The 23,334-nt window shown below is 41.0% G+C and overlaps 1 protein-coding gene across 1 annotated transcript in view; it reads left to right on the top strand.

Annotated features, from left to right (window-relative positions):
* The window catches only part of LOC126356110 (uncharacterized), a 221,942-nt gene extending 219,584 nt beyond the window's left edge, over positions 1-2,358 (top strand). Inside the window, exons 18-19 of the mRNA XM_050006811.1 lie at positions 1,670-1,831; positions 1,939-2,358. Of these exons, the coding sequence (XP_049862768.1) occupies positions 1,670-1,831; positions 1,939-2,021 (245 nt within the window). The 3' untranslated portion in view covers positions 2,022-2,358. The remainder of the gene's footprint in view (positions 1-1,669; positions 1,832-1,938) is intronic.
* Positions 2,359-23,334: the final 20,976 nt, after the last annotated feature.

The following is a 23,334-nucleotide window of genomic DNA, read 5'->3' on the forward strand; positions in this document are numbered from 1 at the left end:
TGGCACATCATACTGTTTCTACAGCAGGAATTTGAGCAGCAGCTGGCATCACAGTGACACAATGAACTGTTACAAGTCATTTACTTCAAGGACAGCTCAAAGCCAGGTGCCCTGTAGCATGCATTCCATTGACCCAAAACCACTGTCATTTGCAGCTTCAGTGGTGTTAAGCAATAACTCATTGGAGGGCTAGGTGGAGGTCTGTTGTGTTTTCTGGTGAAAGGTGGTTGTGCCTTGGTACCATTGAGGGCCTTGTGATGTTTAGAAGGAGGCCACTTTAGGTTCTACAACTAATCTGTCTGTGTGCTAGGCTCACTGGACCTACACCTGGAGTTATGATCTAAGGTGCAATTTCATATGACAGCAGGAGTACTCTTGTTATCCCACACATCCTGAATGCAAATTAGTATGTCAGTCTGGTGACATGACCTGTGGTGATGCCATACATGAACAGCATTGCAGGGAGTGTTTTCCGACAGGATAACACTCCACCACATACCGCCGTTGTAACCCAACATGCTCTACAGAGTGTCAAAATGTTGCCTTGGCATCTCCATATGGGAGACATAAGGGACGTTATCAGATGACAATCCCAGTATCATCCACTAACATTATTATCTGACCCTGTTTTGACCAATCAAGTGGAACAGGCATGGACCTTCATCCCACAAACTGACTTTCAGCACCTGCAAGACATAATGCATGCAAGTTTGCATGCTTGCATTCAACATTCTGGTGGTTACACAAGTTATTAATGTACCAGCATTCCATATTTTCAGTGGCTTATCTTGCACTAACATTAGCCTGTGATCTTGCAATGTTAATCATTTAAATATGATTTTGAAGCAGTGTTGTAAGTATTGTATCCTATTATTACAAATGATCAAGACAGACCCATCAGAACATAGGTACATTCCTTCCTCATTCTTGTTTGTCCAATTTTATGCTGTTTACATTTGTTGGACTCCTCCTTGTATAGTGATTCCCAGTCTTACTGTCAGATTGAAAGACTTTCCTTTCATCAGTCATCAATTGGGAATGGCATAATGGTTGGTGCACTGGACTCACACTCTGGAGAATGATGGTTCAAACCCATAACTGATCATCTAGATTTAGATTTTCCAAGATTTCCTTAAATTGATCCCTGAAAATACTGGAATATTTCCTTTGAAAGGTCACAGCTGATTTCCTTCTTCATCCTTAAAAAAATAACCTGAGCTTGTTGTCTGTCTGTAATGCCCTCATTGTCAATGACACAGTAAGCCCTAATCATCAGGGCAAATATAATTTTTTGTAGCTTCCATAAGAATGTGGCAAAGAATAAGATACACCGCAAATTTTTGGTTGAAGACCACAGGAATGCTAGAGAGTAACCAGCTGAGGCAATATACAAAAACAGAAAGAGGATGCTGCCACTAGGGAGAGTAAATATCAGTTTCAGCTTCAGGATATCTGATGAATACACATGTTATGAAAAAATTTATAAGGCCACTGAAATCACAGTTTTCAAGCCAACAAGAAAATAAATTATGAAATGAAGAGCCTTGCATTTGATAATTTCAGTCATTAGCCCTTTACATTTCTCATTTAGTGGTAGTATGAAACATAGTATATTTATTCTGTAACAAAAAGAAAAAAAATACGTGACTTATTGTATACAAATTTTCAGGTCCAATTGCAAATCAATTAGAGCAGGATTTCAGCAGGCTTTTGGGCACTGGAAGACTCGCTGCACCTAGTCTTTACATTCCTGGTTATGTACCAAGTTCAAAAAGGAAAACACAGCTATCATACCGCCAATGTGGAGCAAGTGATCCATTAGATAAAACAAGTATGTTATGTTAAAATATTATAGCATCTATAGATTGATCTTTGTCAAATGGAGTATATATGCATTTGTTGTCATTTTTTATAACTCCATTGTCCTATCTTTTCCAGGGTCAAAGAGCAGTGGAGTGACACACAAGGATACAATTTGTATTACTTTTCTTCTTTTATTTGTATCATTCAGTTTAATTTAGCTTATCAATCAGATTGTTTTTTATTGCTGTGTATATCTGAAATTACTATATATTAATATTTTATTAACTGCTAATGTAAAGGAATACGAAAACAAATGAAGTGCTGTAAAAGACAAAAGTATGTACAGTTCCCTTATAAACTGTTTGTGTATAAACAGGCTGTAATTACTTTGGCTATATGTGCCAAGTGCAAAATCATCACACTTCTTAATGCATTTCTTGTATACAACTAATTTATAAATTGCAGAAGAGATGTGGATATTTAGTAAATGTTGCACATATCTATTATATATCTGTTTTCTTATAGTGCCAACCAAATAAGAACTTCAAAACATCACTTCATTATTTATTTTAAAATACAATAATATTAGTGAAAAATTCTGGATAAAAATTTGTAGAAAAACTAGACCTATACTTACTTTGAAATTGTAACTGGTCACCTACATAGTACTAACAGCTGTGGGCAAAAACAACAGTCATCTGTATAGCTGCATCAGTGCTGAGACATTAAAAATAGTGACATTTACAAAATCACGGCATGTGATTGGTTGAGGTAGGCACATGAAGCTGGCGTGGCTAGATAACTATACCTATCAGGATTCTCTTATGACAGCTTGACTATAGTTTCTTAGAATGTGCATCTTGAAAGTGCAGATCTGTGCAGATACCATTTAATCCACAAAATAAAAGGCAGTGAAATACTGGAGCTGTGCATAACATGTCATGTCCAGTGGTTGTAATGTGTCAAAACATGTCATGTCCCTAGCAGCAAATGAAATGCACAACTGATTGACATAATCATGACATAATCAAATGACATATATAGTAATACATCAGTTTAATTGGATAACTGTGGCAAACTCATTTCGCTCACTATTCATGAATATTTTGTTTAAATTCTCTTTTTTTGCTGACTGTGTAGCTATTCTATGGGACATGGTAGAATTTTGATTTCTTTGAGTATTGCAGTCCAATTCCAAGCTGCTGTATGAAATACCTCTTAACAATGATACATATTATGATTTTTATTGCACGTGTCTTCTATTAGAATGAATGTGATAAAAAGTGCTCAGATGTATTCAAGTCTGTTCTGAATCTATTCCAAGAACTTGAATTGCATTTCTGTTGCAGCAAATATGTAACCTTTCAGTAACTTCTACATCTACATCTATGTCTACATGAATACCCTGAATCTGAATTCACAATTAAGTGCCTGGCAGAGGGTCTGTCGAGCCACCTTCAAATGGCTGTACCACTCTGAAATAGCTTTTGGGAAAAATGAACATTAAATTTTTCTGTCCAAGCTCTGATTTTTCTTATTTTATTATGATGATCATTTTTCTTTATGTAGATGGGCACCAACAAAATATTTTCACATTTGGAGAAGACAGTTGGTGATTGAAATTTCATGTGAAGATTCTGCTACAACAAAAAACACCATTGTTTTGATGATTGCCACCCCAATTCACACACCATATCAATGGCACTCTCTCCAGTATTTCACAACAATACAAAATGAGCTGCCTTCCTTTGAATTTTTTTTATGTCCTCTGTCAAAGTGTATCTCACACCATACACCAACACTCTGGAAGAGGACAGACAAGTGTAGTGTAGGCAGTCTCTTTAGCAGACCTGTTGCATTTTCTAAGTGTTCTACCAATAATGATAATGGAATGTAGTTGAATTAAGTCAGGGGATGCTGAGGGAATTAGATTAGTAAAATGAGACACTTAAAGTAGTAACGGAGTTTCGCTATTTGGGGAGCAAAATAACTGATGATGGTTGAAGTAGAGAGGGTATAAAATGTAGACTGGCAATGGCAAGGAAAGCGTTTCTGAAGGAGAGAAATTTGTTAACATTGAGTATAGATTTAAGTGTCAGGAAGTCTTTTCTGAAAGTATTTGTATGGAGTGTAGCCATGTATGGAAGTGAAACATGGACGATAAATAGTTTGGACAAGAAGAGAATAGAAGCTTTTGAAATATGGTGTTACAGAATAATGCTGAAGATTAGGTGGGTAGATGACATAACTAATGAGGAAGTATTGAATAGGATTGGGGAGAAGAGAAGTTTGTGGCACAACTTGACTAGAAGAAGGGATCGGTTGGTAGGACATGTTCTGAGGCATCAAGAGATCACCAATTTAGTATTGGAGGGCAGTGTGGAGGGTAAAAATCGTATAGGGAGACCAAGAGAGGAATACACTAAGCAGATTCAGAAGGATGTAGGTTGCAGTAGGTACTGGGAGATGAAGAAGCTTGCATAGGATAGAGTGTCATGGATAGCTGCATCAAACCAGTCTTAGGACTGAAGACCACAACAACAACTACCAATAAATCACAGTCTCTGGTTTGCTGTCCCTTCGACATTATCTATGTGATAGTACCAGTTTAAGGTATTCATAATTATAATCCCTAAATATTTAGATGAATTTATCATGTAGCCAAAATGTAGTGGATTCCTTTTAGTACTCATGTGGATGATTTCACACTTTTCAATATTTAAAGTCAATTGTCATTGTTTGCGGATATCTAGTCTAAATCATTTTGTAATGGGTTTTGATCATCTGATGACAGCACCATATGCAAAAAATGTAAGAGGACTGCTTGGATTGTCTCCTAAATCATTCATATAGTTCAGAAACACCAGAGGGCCTATAACACTTCTTGGAAGAACATCATAATTCTTTCTGTTTTACTTGATGAGTTTCTGTCAGTTGCTATGATCTGTGGCCTTTCTAACAACAAACCATGAATCCAGTTGCACAAGTGAGATGATACACCATACGCACACAATTAGAATAGAAGATGCTTGTGAAGAAAAGTGTTAAAAGCCTTCTGGAAATTTAAAACTGTGGAATCAGATTGGCATTCCCTGTCAATGGCACTCATTACTCCATGTAATAGATGTTATTTTGATTGAGCCATGAAGCATTTAATAAGTATCAGAATGCTATGTGAACTGAAGATGCAATATAAACATGTACGTGGCAAAAAGAGAGATGTATGAAAGGAAAAATGAACATATATCTACATTCATATGTTTCTTTCAGCTGATATCAGATTTTTCACTCTACAACTGTCTGTCTTCCCATCTATGATTCTGGGTTGCCATGTTGTGTATGTGTCAAACAGCTATGTGTATTTGTGTAAAAGTTTCTACAGTCTATCTTCTGGAAATGGAGGTAGTTTCTTTCATTTTAAATTATTCATCCTGGAAATGATACCTGGTGCGCCACAGCCTGCAATCACCAGCTGCACACCTCAAAATAATCCACATTATTTGTACCTTCCTTACAGCACCAATATATTCAGAAGAATGAAGAGCTATTAGTGTTTCACAAGAACAATATTTTATGAAGCCTTGTTGGCTATTGGTCAATAAATCATTTTGTTCAAGGTAATTCCTGATGTTCAAAGAATATTTTCCAAAATCCCACTGCAAACCAAGGTTAGTGATATGGGTCTGTATTTCAGCAGATTGCTCATACTTCATTTCTTGAGTATTGGTGTGACCTGTACAACTTTCCAGTGTTTAGGAATAGATTTTTCAATGAGCAAGCAGTTGTTTGTGATTGCTAAGTATGGGGCTATTGTATCTGCATATTCTGAAAAGAACCTAATTTGTACAGTATCTGGAAAGGTAGACTTGACTTTATTAAGTGATTTGGCTGCTATGAAATACTGAGGATATCTGCTTCTACATTACTCATGTTGGTGGCTGTTCTTTACTTGAATTCTGGAATATTTACTTTGTCTTTTTTGGTGAATGCACTTTGGAAAACTGTGTTTAACAAACCTGCTTGAGTGGCTCTGTCATCAATAACATTACCATTCCTATTGCACAGTGGAGGTATTGATTGCATCTTACTGCTGGTGTACTTAACATTGAATGAGAATGTCTTTGCATTTTCTACTAGGTTTCAAGCCAAAGTGTTATTGTGGGAACTATTAAAAGAATCTTGGCTTGAAGATTACACTAAATTTAAAACATCTGTAACACTTTGCCAATCTTGGGAATTTTTTGTTCTTTTAAATTTGGCCTGCTTATTTCATTGCTTCAGCAGTGTTCTGACCTGTTTTGTGTACCATGAGGTATCTGTACCATCTCTCATTCATTTATATATATCAACTGCCAATACTATTTCTATAAATTTATACCATTTGTGGTCTACCATTGCGTAGTCAGGTTGGAAGGAATGGATACTGCCTCTTAGGCACACATCAAGCAGATTTTTAGTTGTTTTTTTAAACAGATATATTTTATGTTTATTTTTGAAGGATTTGTATGTTATGGTATTCGTCTTGCAACAACAGCCTTGTGGTGACTAATCTATGTAACCATCATAATGTTCCCTGTTTGATCATGATTATTTGTTACTAAGAGGTCAAGTATGTTTTCACAATTATTTACCCTTTGAGTGGGTTCCTGGACTAATTGTTCAAAATAATTTTCTGGGAAAGCATTCAGTACAATTTAAGATTACATTTTATACTTACCACCTGCTTTCGACATGTATTTGTGCTACCATATTGAGGGTATATTGAAGTCACTCCCCCCCCCCCCCCCCCCCCCATGAACTATGGACCTTGCCGTTGTTGGGGAGGCTAGCGTGCCTCAGCGATACAGATAGCCGTACCGTAGGTGCAACCACAACGGAGGGGTATCTGTTGAGAGGCCAGACAAACGTGTGGTTCCTGAAGAGGGGCAGCAGCCTTTTCAGTAGTTGCAAGTGCAACAGTCTGGATGATTGACTGGTCTGGCCTTGTAACACTAACCAAAACAGCCTTGCTGTGCTGGTACTGCGAACGGCTGAAAGCAAGGGGAAACTACTGCCGTAATTTTTTTTACGAGGACATGCAGCTTTACTGTATGTTTAAACGATGTGGCATCCTCTTGGGTAAAATATTCCGAAGGTAAAATAGTCCCCCATTTGGATCTCCAGGTGGGGACTACTCAAGAGGATGTCGTTATCACGAGAAAGAAAACTGGCATTCTACGGATCAGAGTGTGGAATGTCAGATCCCTTAATTGGGCAGGTAGGTTAGAAAATTTAAAAAGGGAAATGGATAGGTTAAAGTTAGATATAGTGGGAATTAGTGAAGTTCGGTGGAAGGAGGAACAAGACTTCTCGTTAGGTGACTACAGGGTTATAAACACAAAATCAAATAGGGGTAATGCAGGAGTAGGTTTAATAATGAATAGGAAAATAGGAATGAGGGTAAGCTACTACAAACAGCATAGTGAATTGTGGCCAAGATAGATATGAAGCCCACGCCTACTACAGTAGTACAAGTTTATATGCCAACTAGCTCTGCAGATGACGAAGAAATTGAAGAAATGTATGATGAAATAAAAGCAATTATTCAGATTGTGAAGGGAGACGAAAATTTAATAGTCATGAGTGACTGGAATTTGGCACTAGGAAAAGGGAGAGAAGGAAACGTAGTAGGTGAATATGGATTGGGGGTACAAAATGAAAGAGGAAGCCTCCTGGTAGAATTTTGCACAGAGCACAACTTAATCATAGCTAACACTTGGTTCAAGATTCATGAAAGAAGGTTGTATACATGGAAGAACCCTGGAGGTACTAAAAGGTTTTAGATAGAATATATAATGGTAAGACAGAGATTTAGGAACCAGGTTTTAAATTGTAATACATTTCCAGGGGCAGATATGGATTCTGACCACAATCTATTGGTTATGACCTATAGATTAAAACTGAAGAAATTGCAAAAAGGTGTGAATTTAAGGGGTTGGGACCTGGATAAACTGACTAAACCAGAAGTTGTACTGAGTTTCAGGAAGAGCATAAGGGAACAATTGACAGGAATGGGGGAAAGAAATACGGTAGAAGTCGAATGGGTAGCTTTGAGGGATGACATTTTATACTTACCACATGCTTTCGACATGTATTTGTGCTACCATATTGAGGGTATATTGAAGTCACTCCCCGCCCCCCCCCCCCCCTCCCCCATGGACTATGGACCTTGCCGTTGTTGGGGAGGCTAGCGTGCCTCAGCGATACAGATAGCCGTACCGTAGGTGCAACCACAACGGAGGGGTATCTGTTGAGAGGCCAGACAAACGTGTGGTTCCTGAAGAGGGGCAGCAGCCTTTTCAGTAGTTGCAAGTGCAACAGTCTGGATGGTGAAGACAGCAGAGGATCAAGTAGGTAAAAAGACGAGAGCTAGTAGTAATCCTTGGGTGACAGAAGAGGATCAAGTAGGTAAAAAGACGAGAGCTAGTAGTAATCCTTGGGTGACAGAAGAAATACTGGATTTAATTGATGAAAGGAGAAAATATATAAATGCAGTAAATGGAGCAGGCAAAAAGGAATACAAAAGTCTCAAAAATGAGATCGACAGGAAGTGCAAAATGGCTAAGCAGGCATGGCTAGAGGACAAATGTAAGGATGTAGAGGCTTATCTCACTAGGGGTAAGATAGATACAGCCTACAGGAAAATTAAAGAGACCTTCAGAGAAAAGAGAACCACTTGTATGAATATCAAAAGCTCAAATGGAAACCCAGTTCTAAGCAAAGAAGGGAAAGCAGAAAGGTGGAAGGAGTATATAGGGAGTCTATACAAGGGCGATGTAATTGAGGACAATATTATGGAAATGGAAGAGGATGTAGATGAAGATGAAATGGGAGATATAATACTGCGTGAAGAGTTTGACAGAGCACTGAAAGACCTGAGTCGAAACAAGGCCCCGGGAGTAGACAACATTCCATTAGAACTACTGACAGCCTTGGGAGAGCCAGTCCTGACAAAATTCTGCCATCTGGTGAGCAAGATGTATGAAACAGGCGAAATACCCTCAGACTTCAAGAAGAATATAATAATTCCAGTCTCAAAGAAAGCAGGTGTTGACAAATGTGAAAACTACCGAACTATCAGTTTAATAAGTCACAGCTGCAAAATACTAACGCGGATTCTTTACAGACAAATGGAAAATCTAGTAAAAGCGACCTTGGGAAAGATCAGTTTGGATTCCGTAGAAATGCTGGGACACGTGAGGCAATACTGACCCTACGACTTATTTTAGAAGCTAGATTAAGGTAAGGCAAACCTACATTTCTAGCATTTGTAGACTTAGAGAAAGCTTTTGACAATGTTGACTGGAATACTCTCTTTCAAATTCTGAAGGTGGTAGGGGTAAAATACAGGGAGCGAAAGGCTATTTACAATTTGTACAGAAACCAGATGGCAGTTAAAAGAGGGGAGGGGCGTGAAAGGAAAGCAGTGGTTGGGAAGGGAGTCAGATAGGGTTGTAGTCTCTCCCCGATGTTATTAAATCTGTATAATGAGCAAGCAGTGAAGGAAACAAAAGAAAAATTCGGAGTAGGTATTAAAATTCATGGAGAAAAAATAAAAACTTTGAGGTTTGCCAATGACACTGTAAATCTGTCAGAGACATCAAACGACTTGGAAAAGCAGTTGAACGGAATGGATGGTATCTTGAAGGGAGGATATAAGATGAACATCAACAAAAGCAAAACGAGGATAATGGAATGTAGTCAAATTAAGTCGGGTGATGCTGAGGGAATTAGATTAGGAAGTGAGACACTTAAAGTAGTAAAGGGGTTTTGCTATTTGGGGAGCAAAATAAGTGATGATGGTCGAAGTAGAGAGGATATAAAATGTAGACTGGCAATGGCAAGGAAAGCGTTTCTGAAGAAGAGAAATTTTTTAACATCGAGTATTGATTTAAGTGTCGAGAAGACATTTCTGAAAGTATTTGAATGGAGTGTAGCCACGTATGGAAGTGAAACATGGAAGATAAATAGTTTGGACAAGAAGAGAATAGAAGCTTTTAAAATGTGGTGCTACAGAAGAATGCTGAAGATTAGATGGGTAGATGACATAACTAATGGGGAAGTACTGAATAGGATTGAGGAGAAGAGAAGTTTGTGGCACAACTTGACTAGAAGAAGGGATCGTTTGGTAGGACATGTGTTGAGGCATAAAGGGATCACCAATTTAATATTGGAGGGCAGCGTGGAGGGTAGAAATCGTATAGGGAGACCAAGAGAGGAATACACTAAGCAGATTCAGAAGGATGTAGGTTGCAGTAGGTACTGGGAGATGAAGAAGCTTGCATAGGATAGAGTAGCATGGAAAGCTGCATGAAACCAGTCTCAGGACTGAAGACCACAACAACAACGACATTGAAGTCACCACTAACTAGAACTGTATGAGTGGAGTACCTATTTGAGGTGATACTCAAGTTTTCTTTGAAGTGTTCAGCCACTGTATGATCTGAGGGGGGAGGGGGGGAGGTCAGTAAAAGGAACCGATTGTTAATTTATTCGGGTTGTCAACTATAGCCTCTACCCATATTAACACACAGGAACTATCTACTTCATCTGAACTTATCTCCAGCTTTCCATACCTATAACTATTTAAGTGTCAGTGATTTGTACTTTCTAGTAGCACTTGGACCTCTGGTTCTTCCCCGGAAGAGTTACAACAATTTACAGTGACAATACTGTTTGTTGCTATGTGTTTGCTAGTGTTTGCCACATACTCCTTTAGACTGACACCCTTTACTCAGTTTCCCAAGACTCTCTAACCTCAAAAACTGCCCAGTCCACTCAACATAGCCCCCACTAGCCATGTAGCCACTTCCTGTGCATAGTGGGCATCTGACTTATCAAGTGGAACCAGAAAACCCACTACCCTACATTGCATGTCAAGGAATCAGCAGCCTATACCTTCACTTCACTCTGTGCTGAATGTCTGCAGTCTGTCCTGTTGATGCTGCTACAGATTGTGAGCTCTGCCTTCAACTCGCAAGTAACACTGGCCATCTTTACCACTTCAGCTAATGACTGGAAACCAGAGAGAATCTCTTCTGATCCAATGTGACACACATCCTTAGTACTGATGTGAGCCACCACCTGCAGTTTTGAACACCCTAGGCTCTTCATGGCATCGGGAAGCACCTGTTCCATGACTGGAATGACTCCTCCCACTGTGCTTACAGAATGTATGCTGGATTCCTTCCCCTCCTTGACATCCATATACTTGAGAGGCCTCATTACAGACCTAAAGTTAGAGCTCATAACTATCAGTAACACCTCCCTCTGTAAACGTCTAGAGCTTAGAGGCCAAGAGAATTCCACTGGAACAGAGCGAGCAACTGCGTCTTTGTCAGCCACGTATAGCGCCTGAAATCTGTTCGTCAAATGAATTCGAGAAGCACTCCAATCAGCCCCTGAAAGTCTTTTGCTGCTTGCCACACATAACAAAGACCTCCCATGCGACCAAAACTTCAAAATGAGCTAACCATTAAAACAATTGGTTACAGTATTAAGAGTGGAAAGTTGAAAACTGGCACTGTAAATCTGATTATCTTCACAACATTTTTTGGTGATGATTATAACATTACATCAGTGTAGATCCTGTAGTGATACAGAACTGAAACAAAACCTACAGGCTGATCTAAATATTCATAAAAGAATAGCTGAAGCTTTCTGTGAGCATGTATGATTGATAGAGAAACAACAGTAAGATGTGACTGGTGGAAGAATCATCCAATTCCAAAAATTTCTGAACAAGCAGGGAACAGACAAAAATGTATGCTTATGTATGAATTGGGAATATGTATAAGAAAAGCACTAACCAAATGGCACTGGTGCACTGTTCCACAGGTTCACAAACACACATCTGTGAAACTATGACTCTAACAAGCCCATTGCCAATTGCAGTAGCTAGAACAGGAACACAACAATCATCGCCATGCTCTACTAGTTTTTGACTCAATATCCTCTGCCTTAGTTACATAAAACAACACTATTCATCACACCTGATAGTTTCAACAAACTGAAGCTGAGAAAAAAAGGCTGCATCTCTGTTTCTTGATAAGGAGTACTAGTGTCACATAACTGTGGTCTGGTGGGTAAAAGAACTGTCAAGGAATGGACTAGGAGGAAGAATTTTACAGATTACTGAAAGAGTCTGGTAACTGGCCCTTCAAAACTTCAGCTTTACAAAAGAACCATGATAACAGGAACAAACTCTGGAAATTGTGTTATTAGAAGTGAGGTGAACTATAACAGGGACTACAGCAATAAAAGCATAGTAAAAGTGGTAAACATTTGACTTCAGTTATTTCACTATCACTAGTGCCAGAAGGAATTACTTTAAACATGTAGGTTGCAATTAACTATGCGTTTCAATTGGAGGTTGCAAAATAAGAGGAATTTTTTTTGTGTAAGAACAGAATACTTGTGCAGTTTATACATTTACTCATTCATAATGTACTTCATGTTATCTCACAATTTATAAATATAGAATGTATCATTAGTCTGTTTTCCTATGTCAACAGATAAATATTGCTCAAAATTTATTATGCTAAATAATTTCTTCTTAGTAATTCAAAAATGAAAAAATATTATATTTTGAATAATCTGTGTTATGGAGAACATCTTGGACAATAGCTTTTGAATCATTTCACTTATATATTAAGCTATTGTTCATTGGCAGATGTAACTGTGCAGTTTACTGTGTCCATATTTTATACTCTGTGTCTGAAGCTTCAGGCATCTCAGAACATTTATGACACTCAAACTTTGAAGCAACGCACTTGACACCAAATTTTAATTGAGCTGTTTCATATATTCAGAAAATTAAATTTTATACTTTCCAGCTATATATGTTAATAACATCTTTGGCAATTGTAATAAGAGCCTTATTAAAAACAAACATGTTTCACTTTTTTTAAAAGCATTTTCAGTGATCACTGCACCACTGGTTTTTCTTACAATTTTGTTTGCTGAGGTCGTCAACTGTTCTGATGCTTTCACTCACTATTAAGAACAGTATTCTGAGTTCTTTGTTTCTAATGTCAATCTTCACATTCATATACATATGTAGGAGATTTTAGCAGACAGCACTTTCGCTAATACTAAATATGTTAATGTTTTGATATTTTGGAGGTCCATTGCCACGTCACAATTTCTTTTACTGTTTTTATATACTGAAGGAGGCATTTGTCTTTTGTTTTGTTTTGATGGTGACAGGAGTATACGTTATTGCTCCCTGTCTCTCTCTCTCTCTCTCTCTCTCTCTCTCTCTCTCTCTCTCTCTTTCTCTCTCTCTCTCTCTCTCTGTGTGTGTGTGTGTGTGTGTGTGTGTGTGTGTGTGTGTGTGTGTGTGTGTGTGTGTGCTTGTAAGAAGATCTAATATGTCCTATGTTCTGTTTCTCTAGGTTATTGCTTTACTATAGTACAGTGGTGGGTGATCTTGGGTGGGTTTGTTGCTTATTTATTATCTTTCTTTTCTATAATTGCCTTTTGAATTTGAAAGTTCTCGTGTACGGTTAGGAAATGTTTCTTGTTACAGAATCTGAATATTTTCGTATCTGGTTTTATACTGGCAAGATTGTGGTTTGCTTTTTGGAGGTATTCTGCAACTGTTTAATGACTGGTGCTGTATTTCCATGCCCTTTTATATTCTTTATATCTTATTTCATATGCTCTGGTGGTCTGCCTTTAGTATAGAGCACCAGAACTGTTACAGGGGGGTTCATAAATGACAGATTTTTTTAATAATATTTATATCACTGTTATCTTTCTTCTTTATACATTTCTGTAATGGGTCATCACTTTAGTGCGCTATTTTTATTCCTTGTTACCTGAGGATATTCTCAATTCTATGTATTAGTTTGTTTCCATACGTGAGTGTGTACCAGCTTGGCCAGTGAATTTTGGTATTGCATCCTTGTGTAATTGTGTGTGTTTTATAGTGTGTGTTGTGTGTCTTTTAACTTGCATGGTGTTGTATTTTTTTATGTTTTTCTGAATTTCCTTATTCAGTTTTGTAACTAGAAATTCTTGCTATCTTTATTTTTTGCTATCTGAATTATTATGTCCAGCTCCTTATTATAGTTGTGTTTGTCCAGTGGTACTGTGTTTAGTGTGTGGGGTGTATGTGTGAGTGTTGCTTCTTTTTGGGACAAGGGTTGGTTAGATAATTGATGTGGTACTGTGTCTGTCATGATGTTTTCCATGTAAATTCTGAATGAGTGTTGGTTACTTTCCTTTATGATGAATGTACCTAAGATACTTTATGTGGTGTCACTGCCAGACACCACACTTGCTAGGTGGTAGCCTTTAAATCGGCCGCGGTCCGGTAGTATACGTCGGACCCACGTGTCGCCACTATCAGTGATTGCAGACTGAGCGCCGCCACACGGCAGGTCTAGAGAGATTTCCTAGCACTCACCTCAGTTGTACAGCCGACTTTGCTAGCAATGGTTCACTGATTAAATACGCTCTCATTTGCCGAGACGATAGTTAGCATAGCCTTCAGCTAAGTTATTTGCTACGACCTAGCAAGGCGCCATTATCAGTTACTATTGATATTGTGAACTATGTACCGTCATAAGCGAGGTTCATCATTAATGGATTAAAGTTAAGTATTCCACCATCTACGTCCGTTGTTTCTAAATTCTAATTTCCTTGTCCTGTTCCAGACCTCACGCCAGCCTGCGTGAGCTAAATCGTGTGCCTTTCGGTCTTCTCTAGTAACACGGTGTTGGCTCTCCTGCCAACCACAACATTGGCGACAAGGCACAACCGCGTTCTTATCGATATTGCCCTTATTTACTTGTGTAATGGCTTTGCCACAATCTCCAGATGTACTGTCTGAATTTTATCGCTTACAGAATCAGCAGACGCAGGCATTACTGGATGCCCTTGGACAGCTCATCCAGGGTCAATGTGCAATGCAAAACAATGCGGCAGCCGCCACTCCAACCACTAACGCAGCCACAACATGCTGTAGCACCCACTTTTCGACCTTTTGATGCTGCACTGGAAAGCTGGATGGAGTGGTTACGCCAATTTGGATTCCATCTCGCCGCCTACAGAATTCAAGATAATGAGTGGCAGCCATTTTTGTTGTCTTCGGTTGGCATACAAACGTACCGTGTGATAGTCAAATTTTGTCTGCATTAGATGCATATTTCAAAGAATCAGTCAATGTAGTTGCCAAACGGTATACCTTCTTTCGTACAAAACGTACGGCAGGTCAGACTAATCGGGAGTGGGTTGCAACCTTGCAAGGCCTTACTAGGGATTGTGCTTTTGAGTGTCAGTGTGGCCTCCCTTATTCAGATATTATGCTACTTGATGCAATTGCACAGAATGTTTCTGATGTTCGTATAAGGGAACAGATTTTGAAACTAGTAAATCCCTCCCTTCAACAAGTGATGGACATATTGGATCGGCAGGATACACTTGACTTTGCTCAGGAATCATTTGAAACTTTGCCAGCAGTGTGTCAGGTTAAGTGGCCCACCGGGCGAGCTGCATGGAACAGTCAACAGCCCTCACGCCCGGCCGTGCCACTGCCACCAGGCTCTCAGCCACATGTGCTGCGCCGGCAAACCAATGCAGTGATCAAATCATGCCCGTGGTGTGCTACTAAACATTCGCGTGAGAATTGCCTGTCACGCCAAGCTATTTGTTTTTATTGTAATAAAAAAGGACATGTTCAGAGTGTTTGTCAAAGCTCAGATTGGAAGCTCAAAACCGTTCCAGGCCCTTTGCTTCGCACCGGAATCGGAATCGAACCAAGGATACTCAGGCTCACGAAACTTCGCCCATGGCAATTCATGTAGTTCACTCCACTCCACCCAGTGCCACTCTCTCTAACAGTGACTGTGTTCGTCCCAAAAACAGTGTGCGTCGACATCGCTGGAACTCCCGTCAAGTCACAAGTGATTATGTACCAGTGTCAGTTCACATTGCACAAGACAGTCGTTCCTGTTGTCAGCAGGACAATAAACTTTTTGTAGACTTGGAAATTAACGGCAAAGTGATACCATTCAAGCTCGATACCGGGGCTGCAGTTTCACTAATCAATCAAGACACTTACAAACTGCTGGGCACACCTCCGTTGCGTGCCGCAAATGTTACGTTAAATAGCTACTCCGGTCAATGTATACCTGTGTTAGGACAGTGCAGCCTTCTTGCAAAATACAAAGGACAAACAAAACTTGTGTCATTTTACGTCCTTCGTTCTTCTTCTGCAGTGAACTTGTTTGGTATCGATTTATTTCAGTTGTTTAACTTGTCTATAGTAAATCAGGTCCTATCAGTGAACCAGACAGTGCCTTCAGACAGTGTTTCTCGTCTATGTGACGAATTTGCAGACATTTTTGCACCGGACCTCAGTTCCGCTAAGAACTATGAAGCACATTTGGAACTGAAAGTAAATGTGCACCCAAAATTTTTCAGAGCGCGCTATGTTCCCCACGCATTGCGTGATGAGGTCGCAAAAACATTACACGATTTGGAACCACAAGGTGTAATTGAACATGTGCAGGCTTCTCTTTGGGCATCACCCTTAGTAATTTTGCCAAAACCTTCCGGCAAATTGAGACTTTGTGTGGACTTCAACGCAACAGTGAATCCACAACTAGTGATTGCAACTTTTCCTTTACCCCTCCCGGAAGATCTTTTTGACAAACTGTGCCCGGGTAAATATTTTTCGAAGTTGGACCTTGCAAATGCGTACTTGCAAATACCGGTGGACAAAGAATCCCAGTGCGTTTTGGTGGTTAACACGCATCTTGGTTTGTATTGATTCAAATGAGTGCCATTAGGGTGTGCATCTGCCCCTGCATTGTTTCAGCAATATCTACAAACTGTTTGTGCATCGGTCCCTACTGCAGCAAATTATCTGAACGATATTGTGATTTCCGGAAAGATGGAAGAAGAACATTTGGGCAATCTCAGAACATTATTTCAGGTCTTGCGACAAAATGGTCTTCACTTGCGGAAGGACAAATGTGTGTTTTTTGCTCGTGACTTGCCATACTTGGGACATGTACTCAATGCTCAAGGCATACATCCCAGTCCAACGCACCTCCGTGCCAGACAAGACTTGCCATCGCCGCAGAAATTGAAGTAGCTACAGAGTGTGCTGGGAAAAATAAATTACTACCTCCGCTATGTGCCGCATGCCTCTTCCATTTCAGCTCCACTTCATTGCTTACGCCGTAAGTGTGTTCCATTCGTCTTGCCGACGGAATGTGACCGCGCCTTTCGCTGGTTGAAATTGGCGTTGCTTTCCAATACTTGCCTTATGCCATTAGATCCCCAGAAGCCCCTCTTGTTGATGGTGGATGCATCGGATTTCAGGATCGGTGCTGTGCTTGTGCACAAAGATGGATCGCACAATCGCCCTATTGCCTTTGCGTCCAAATTGCTCTCGTCTGCTCAAAGAAATTATTCACAGATCGAGAAAGAAGCATTGGCTCTCGTATTTGGTGTTACAAAGTTTCATGATTTCTTGTATGGTCATCACTTTACCATAATCACAGACCACAAACCTTTGACATCGCTTTTTCATCCGACCAAGCCTGTACCTCCACATACAGCGCAGAAATTCATTCGCTGGTCTATTTTCCTCTCGCAGTACCGCTACGATATCTTGTATTGGTCCACTGCTAAGCATGGAAACGCCAATGTGTTGTCCCGCTTGCCTGTTGCTGAGGATAGGGCATTCGATTCCTCCGAACTTGCTTGCATGTTCATTGATGCGGAAACCAATGACGTTTCCGATTGATTTTCGTCGTGTATCTACAGCCACAGCTACCGACCATGTCCTTGCTCTCATTCTGCATTTTGTTGCTACGTAATGGCACTGGTCAAAGTCACAGATTGGGGACCCGTTGGTTCGCCGATTTTTTGCTCACAAGGAGAGACTTTTTGTACGACGTGGTGTTTTTCTGTTGCATTCTGATAATGATCAGTCCACGGTCGTGGTACCACGTTCATTACAGTCGTCTGTCTTACAGCTTCTCCACCTAGGACATTGGGGTATTGTGAGAATGAAACAACTTGCTCGTCAGCACTGTACTTGGTTCGGAATCGATGCAGCGATTACGAATATGTGCTCTTCTTGCATGGTGTGTGCCGAACAACAATCAGCACCACCGTGGAAATTCTTTGCATGGCCAAAAGCCACTTCCCCTTGGCAACGCTTACACATCAATTTTGCTGGTCCATTCTGGAATGCTCGATGGTTGGTTGTGGTAGATTCATTCACTAATTTTCCTTTTGTAGTCTGGATGTCTTCCACGACATCATCTGCCACCATCCTAGAATTATCCGCTATCTTTTGCATTGAAGGTCTTCCACAGACTATTGTTTCTGACAATGGCCTACAATTCGTGTCCGCAAAATTTCAGTCATTCTGCAAGGCCAATGGTATTCAACATCTGGCGTCCGCGCCATTTTCTCCACAGTCCAACGGTGCCGCTGAACGATTGGTCAGGACTTTCAAGTCACAGATGTTGAAGTTGAAAGAGACACATTCTCGGGAGTACGCGTTATTGCTCTTTTTGTCCTCATATCGCTCTCAGCCCCGAGATGGTCCCTCGCCGGCTGAGTTGCTCCACGGTCGTCATCATCGAACCTTGATGTCTTTGCTACATCCGCCGCATCAGGTTCCTGTGCAGCGGCAGACACCTGCTTTTGGTCCAGGCAACGTTGTCTACTATTGCCACTATCGAGGTTCACGGCCTTGGCTTGAAGGGCGCATTCTTCGCTGCTTCGGCAGCGCTATGTATCTGGTTTTGGGGGCCTCTGGTGAGGTGCGTCAGCATCTCAATCAGCTGCACCTCTGTCGTCGTACGGGATCTGCTGCTCGCCGTCTGCTTTCAGCGATGGTGCCGTCCGGTCAGTGCCTGAGGGACCCATCTACTGTTTTGATTCTAGGAAAACTTGCATTTTGAGAGTTACCAGATTATTTGTGTAACAGCAAGTTTGTGATTAAACTGGCTGTGTGATAAAAAATTATCTAAGTATTACATATCAAGTGAATTAGAGTCAATACAGTCTCAGTTACACGTACAAAAAAAAGTTAGTTTGTGCTCACCGTGAGATAGTATAATAAACAGTACGAGTGTCAAGTATTCCACTATCAAATAATCTGGTATCATTAGATATAGAATGTATGGTCTCATTTTGCTGTATAATGTATGTCCCCTCTTCCATCCACCACCACCACCAGAGTAATCCACATAAAACAATTCTCCTCCTTCTAATTTCTCAGTACAGCATGGCAGTTAATTTAGCACTGAATGTGATTCTGTTTCTTGCACCATATGGTGTGGTATTTTTCTTATGTTTGGCATAAGTGTAGTGGCAGCACAGTTTATCCCTCACTGTTAGGTGGTGCTATAAAGGACATTTGAAGGTCCAATGGCTATTACTCAAAAGGATAACTAGCGATCTATCACCACAAGTCTTTAAAAATGAATGGGGATCACAGACATTTTAAAAGAGATTGTTGAGAGTTTTTAACATCTCTTGAGCAATCACATAATCAGAGGTACTGGAGATTTATTATTGAATGCCATTACAACACCATGTACAAAGAATTTAAAGATTTACCTGACACTGAAATGGTAAAAAATTACAATGGTCAACAGATGATTTGTATGGGATTCAGTGTTTTGTACATGAATAGATGCATGCATTATTACGCTGCCAATTTCAATAGTTTTGATGAAACTGAACAAAGAATATGGAGACATTATAAATTACAGTGAAGTGCCTTCATTAAGTTTTGTTTAAGACCTGATATTGTTGAATTTCTGAAGGAAAAGGGAAAGCAGGAACCAAAATTAGAAGATACATAATGGATGGCAGAGCTTGCATTTTCAGTGGACTTAACTGTGCATGTGAGAGCCCTCAGTAAGACACTGTAAGGTGAGCAGCAACTTATTTCTTATTTAGTGGGGACAGTTGATGCATTTAAAAAGAAAATTGGGTTATGGAAGGGATAGCTTCTGACAAACAACAGCACCCTTTTCCCGTGATTCTCTGGTGTTACAGTAAATGCAAATTTGGAAGAATTTATTGTGACATTGAAAGAATTTCAGGAACAATTTTCTAAATATTGTAAGGACACTTCCATTGTCACATGTGTTTTTGATCTATTTTCTAGACCATTTGCCACTTCCATTGATAGCACACCTGTGCATGTGCAGATGGAACTGATCAATGTACATTGTAATTACCATCTGAAAGACAAATTCTCTCTTGTTAAAACTGCCCACATCACCATATTGGGGCTGCAAATGAGATCCCAATGTTTTGATACACATGTACATTAAGGATTTTTTTTTGTTATAAAACTAAATAAGAAACAGTTATGAGGTAACTTGAGGGACAAAACTTTTCAGAACTGTCTGCATTTGTGTGCCAGTAGTTTCTGCCAGTTATTAATGTTATTATGTGTTCAGTGAACCAAAAATGTTTAAATAATAGGGAAAATTGGTTTTGTTTGTGATGTATGTTGTTGAGAGAAATGAAATCACACCACATGTAAGCTGTTCCATGTTCCTTGTATGAAGGCGCTGCCATCTTATGCAGTTCATTTGCAATTTCCTCATCTTTCTGCTCACACCAGACAGTGTGGCCTCATAGTGGGGGGAGTGTGCAGTAAGGGAGAGAGATCTGCACAAATGCGGAAGCTCTGCATGGGTCCAGAGCCCTTGGCTGTTCTTGAACTAAGTCATTCAGAAATCCACGCTACGAGGGCACTGGTGACAACAGTTTGTATTGCAAAGTGACACGCAATATGTGAGAATTGCTTGGAAACTTTTTTACTCCCAGTGCACACTTTGCACTTCTGCATATAGTTCACATTGGCGTGCTACCTGTTTCTCACAACTTCTGCTACTACCAGACAGTAATTAACATATTCAAGAGGTGGCCAAAGTTTTACCATGACAAGATCAAGCAGAAGTTTGTGTGGCCCACACCTTTACCTTCACTCTGATATTGCATTTCATCTGTTCATAACAGGTGACATCTGACCAAAGTTGTCAAATGGAGGCAGAGACCTTCCATACCATGGCATGACTGCAGTATTCACCTCATCAGAACGACACCATGTCACATTGTTGCCAATGACAGAGTAGAATGCCTATACTGTTTGTCAAAGGCTGCCATTATGTAACAGCATGGAACAACCAGGTCTTTGGTGACACTCCTGCTGGCACTACTTGGACTGTGTAGTGTGCTGAAGGGGGCTGTCACATGTCTGTGACAGAGCTGATTTATGGCGAGCCTCTACTTTTACTTGGTGAGTTGTTCCTTCCATCCACTACACCTGCCTGCCAAGCCTGAACTTGTACAGAATCAGGAACTATAACTAATACCTGCCTCACACCATGGCAAACAAGCCATGGTTACTTCCACAGACCTGGCCATTACAAAACATTGCTTCTTGTGCCCATTACAGAAAGCTAGGAAGCCATCTTACCGAATCGCCTACCTTGTCTTAAAATGGGATACTCATTTTCCAGGTAAAAGAGCAATGATTATGTTTATAATTGAGTCAGGACTAGTGTAATGTATTTTGGGGGTGCTAAGGAACTGATTTTGCTGAATGGCCAATGCTCATGAGGTCGTATCAGTAATGCATGTGGCATCTCACACTTACCGATCTGGTTCAAAGTTAATTTTTGTCTGTTCTAGGATCATAATGATGGATTCCAATAAGTGGTTTGTGGAGAAGCTATTCACATGCTCGACTTACTCAGAACTGATGTCAAAATGATGCATACATGTTCAGCACCACATTTTGAGGAAGTTGAGCGTGGCAGTTCCACCAGATTCTCCCAGTAGTGAGCAGACCCTCAAAAATTGCACAAACAGGAGCTAATTATTTCATGAGCAACAATTTGAGTTGTGCTCGTAGGTTGCTGCCTCACCACATGCTTGGGAATTGCAACATGTTTAAAAATAAACAGCAAAATACACTCCTGGAAATGGAAAAAAGAACACATTGACACCGGTGTGTCAGACCCACCATACTTGCTCCGGACACTGTGAGAGGGCTGTACAAGCAATGATCACACGCACGGCACAGCGGACACACCAGGAACCGCAGTGTTGGCCGTCGAATGGCGCTAGCTGCGCAGCATTTGTGCACCGCCGCCATCAGTGTCAGCCAGTTTGCCGTGGCATACGGAGCTCCATCGCAGTCTTTAACACTGGTAGCATGCCGCGACAGTGTGGACGTGAACCGTGTGTGCAGTTGACGGACTTTGAGCGAGGGTGTATAGTGGGCATGCGGGAGGCCGGGTGGACGTACCGCCGAATTGCTCAACACGTGGGGCGTGAGGTCTCCACAGTACATCGATGTTGTCGCCAGTGGTCGGCGGAAGGTGCACGTGCCCGTCGACCTGGGACCGGACCGCAGGGACGCACGGATGCACGCCAAGACCATAGGATCCTACGCAGTGCCGTAGAGGACCGCACCGTCACTTCCCAGCAAATTAGAGACACTGTTGCTCCTGGGGTATCGGCGAGGACCATTCGCAACCGTCTCCATGAAGCTGGGCTACGGTCCCGCACACCTTTAGGCCGTCTTCCGCTCACGCCCCAACATCGTGCAGCCCGCCTCCAGTGGAGTCGCGACAGGCGTGAATGGAGGGACGAATGGAGACGTGTCGTCTTCAGCGATGAGAGTCGCTTCTGCCTTGGTGCCAATGATGGTCGTATGCGTGTTTGGCGCCATGCAGGTGAGCGCCACAATTAGGACTGCATACAACCGAGGCTCACAGGGCCAACACCCGGCATCATGGTGTGGGGAGCGATCTCCTACACTGGCCGTACACCTCTGGTGATCGTCGAGGGGACACTGAATAGTGCACGGTACATCCAAACCGTCATCGAACCCATCATTCTACCATTCCTAGACCGGCAAGGGAACTTGCTGTTCCAACAGGACAATGCACGTCCGCATGTATCCCGTGCCACCCAATGTGCTCTAGAAGGTGTAAGTCAACTACCCTGGCCAGCAAGATCTCCAGATCTGTCCCCCATTGAGCATGTTTGGGACTGGATAAAGCGTCGTCTCACGCGGTCTGCACGTCCAGATTGAACGCTGGTCCAACTGAGGCGCCAGGTGGAAATGGCATGGCAAGCCATTCCACAGGACTACATCCAGCATCTCTACGATCGTCTCCATGGGAGAATAGCAGCCTGCATTGCTGCGAAAGGTGGATATACACTGTACTAATGTCGACATTGTGCATGCTCTGTTGCCTGTGTCTATGTGCCTGTGGTTCTGTCAGTGTGATCATGTGATGTATCTGACCCCAGGAATGTGTCAATAAAGTTTCCCCTTCCTGGGACAATGAATTCACAGTGTTCTTATTTCAATTTCCAGGAGTGTATTTGTGAGAAGCAAGGAATATAAATGTCATTGCTTCTCATTTCACTCACAGCAACTTAAGCTGCGCTCTTAGATTCCTGCTTAACCACACTCTTGGA

The sequence above is a fragment of the Schistocerca gregaria genome, chromosome 3, assembly GCF_023897955.1.
Source record: "Schistocerca gregaria isolate iqSchGreg1 chromosome 3, iqSchGreg1.2, whole genome shotgun sequence".
Taxonomy (NCBI): Eukaryota; Metazoa; Arthropoda; class Insecta; order Orthoptera; family Acrididae; genus Schistocerca; species Schistocerca gregaria.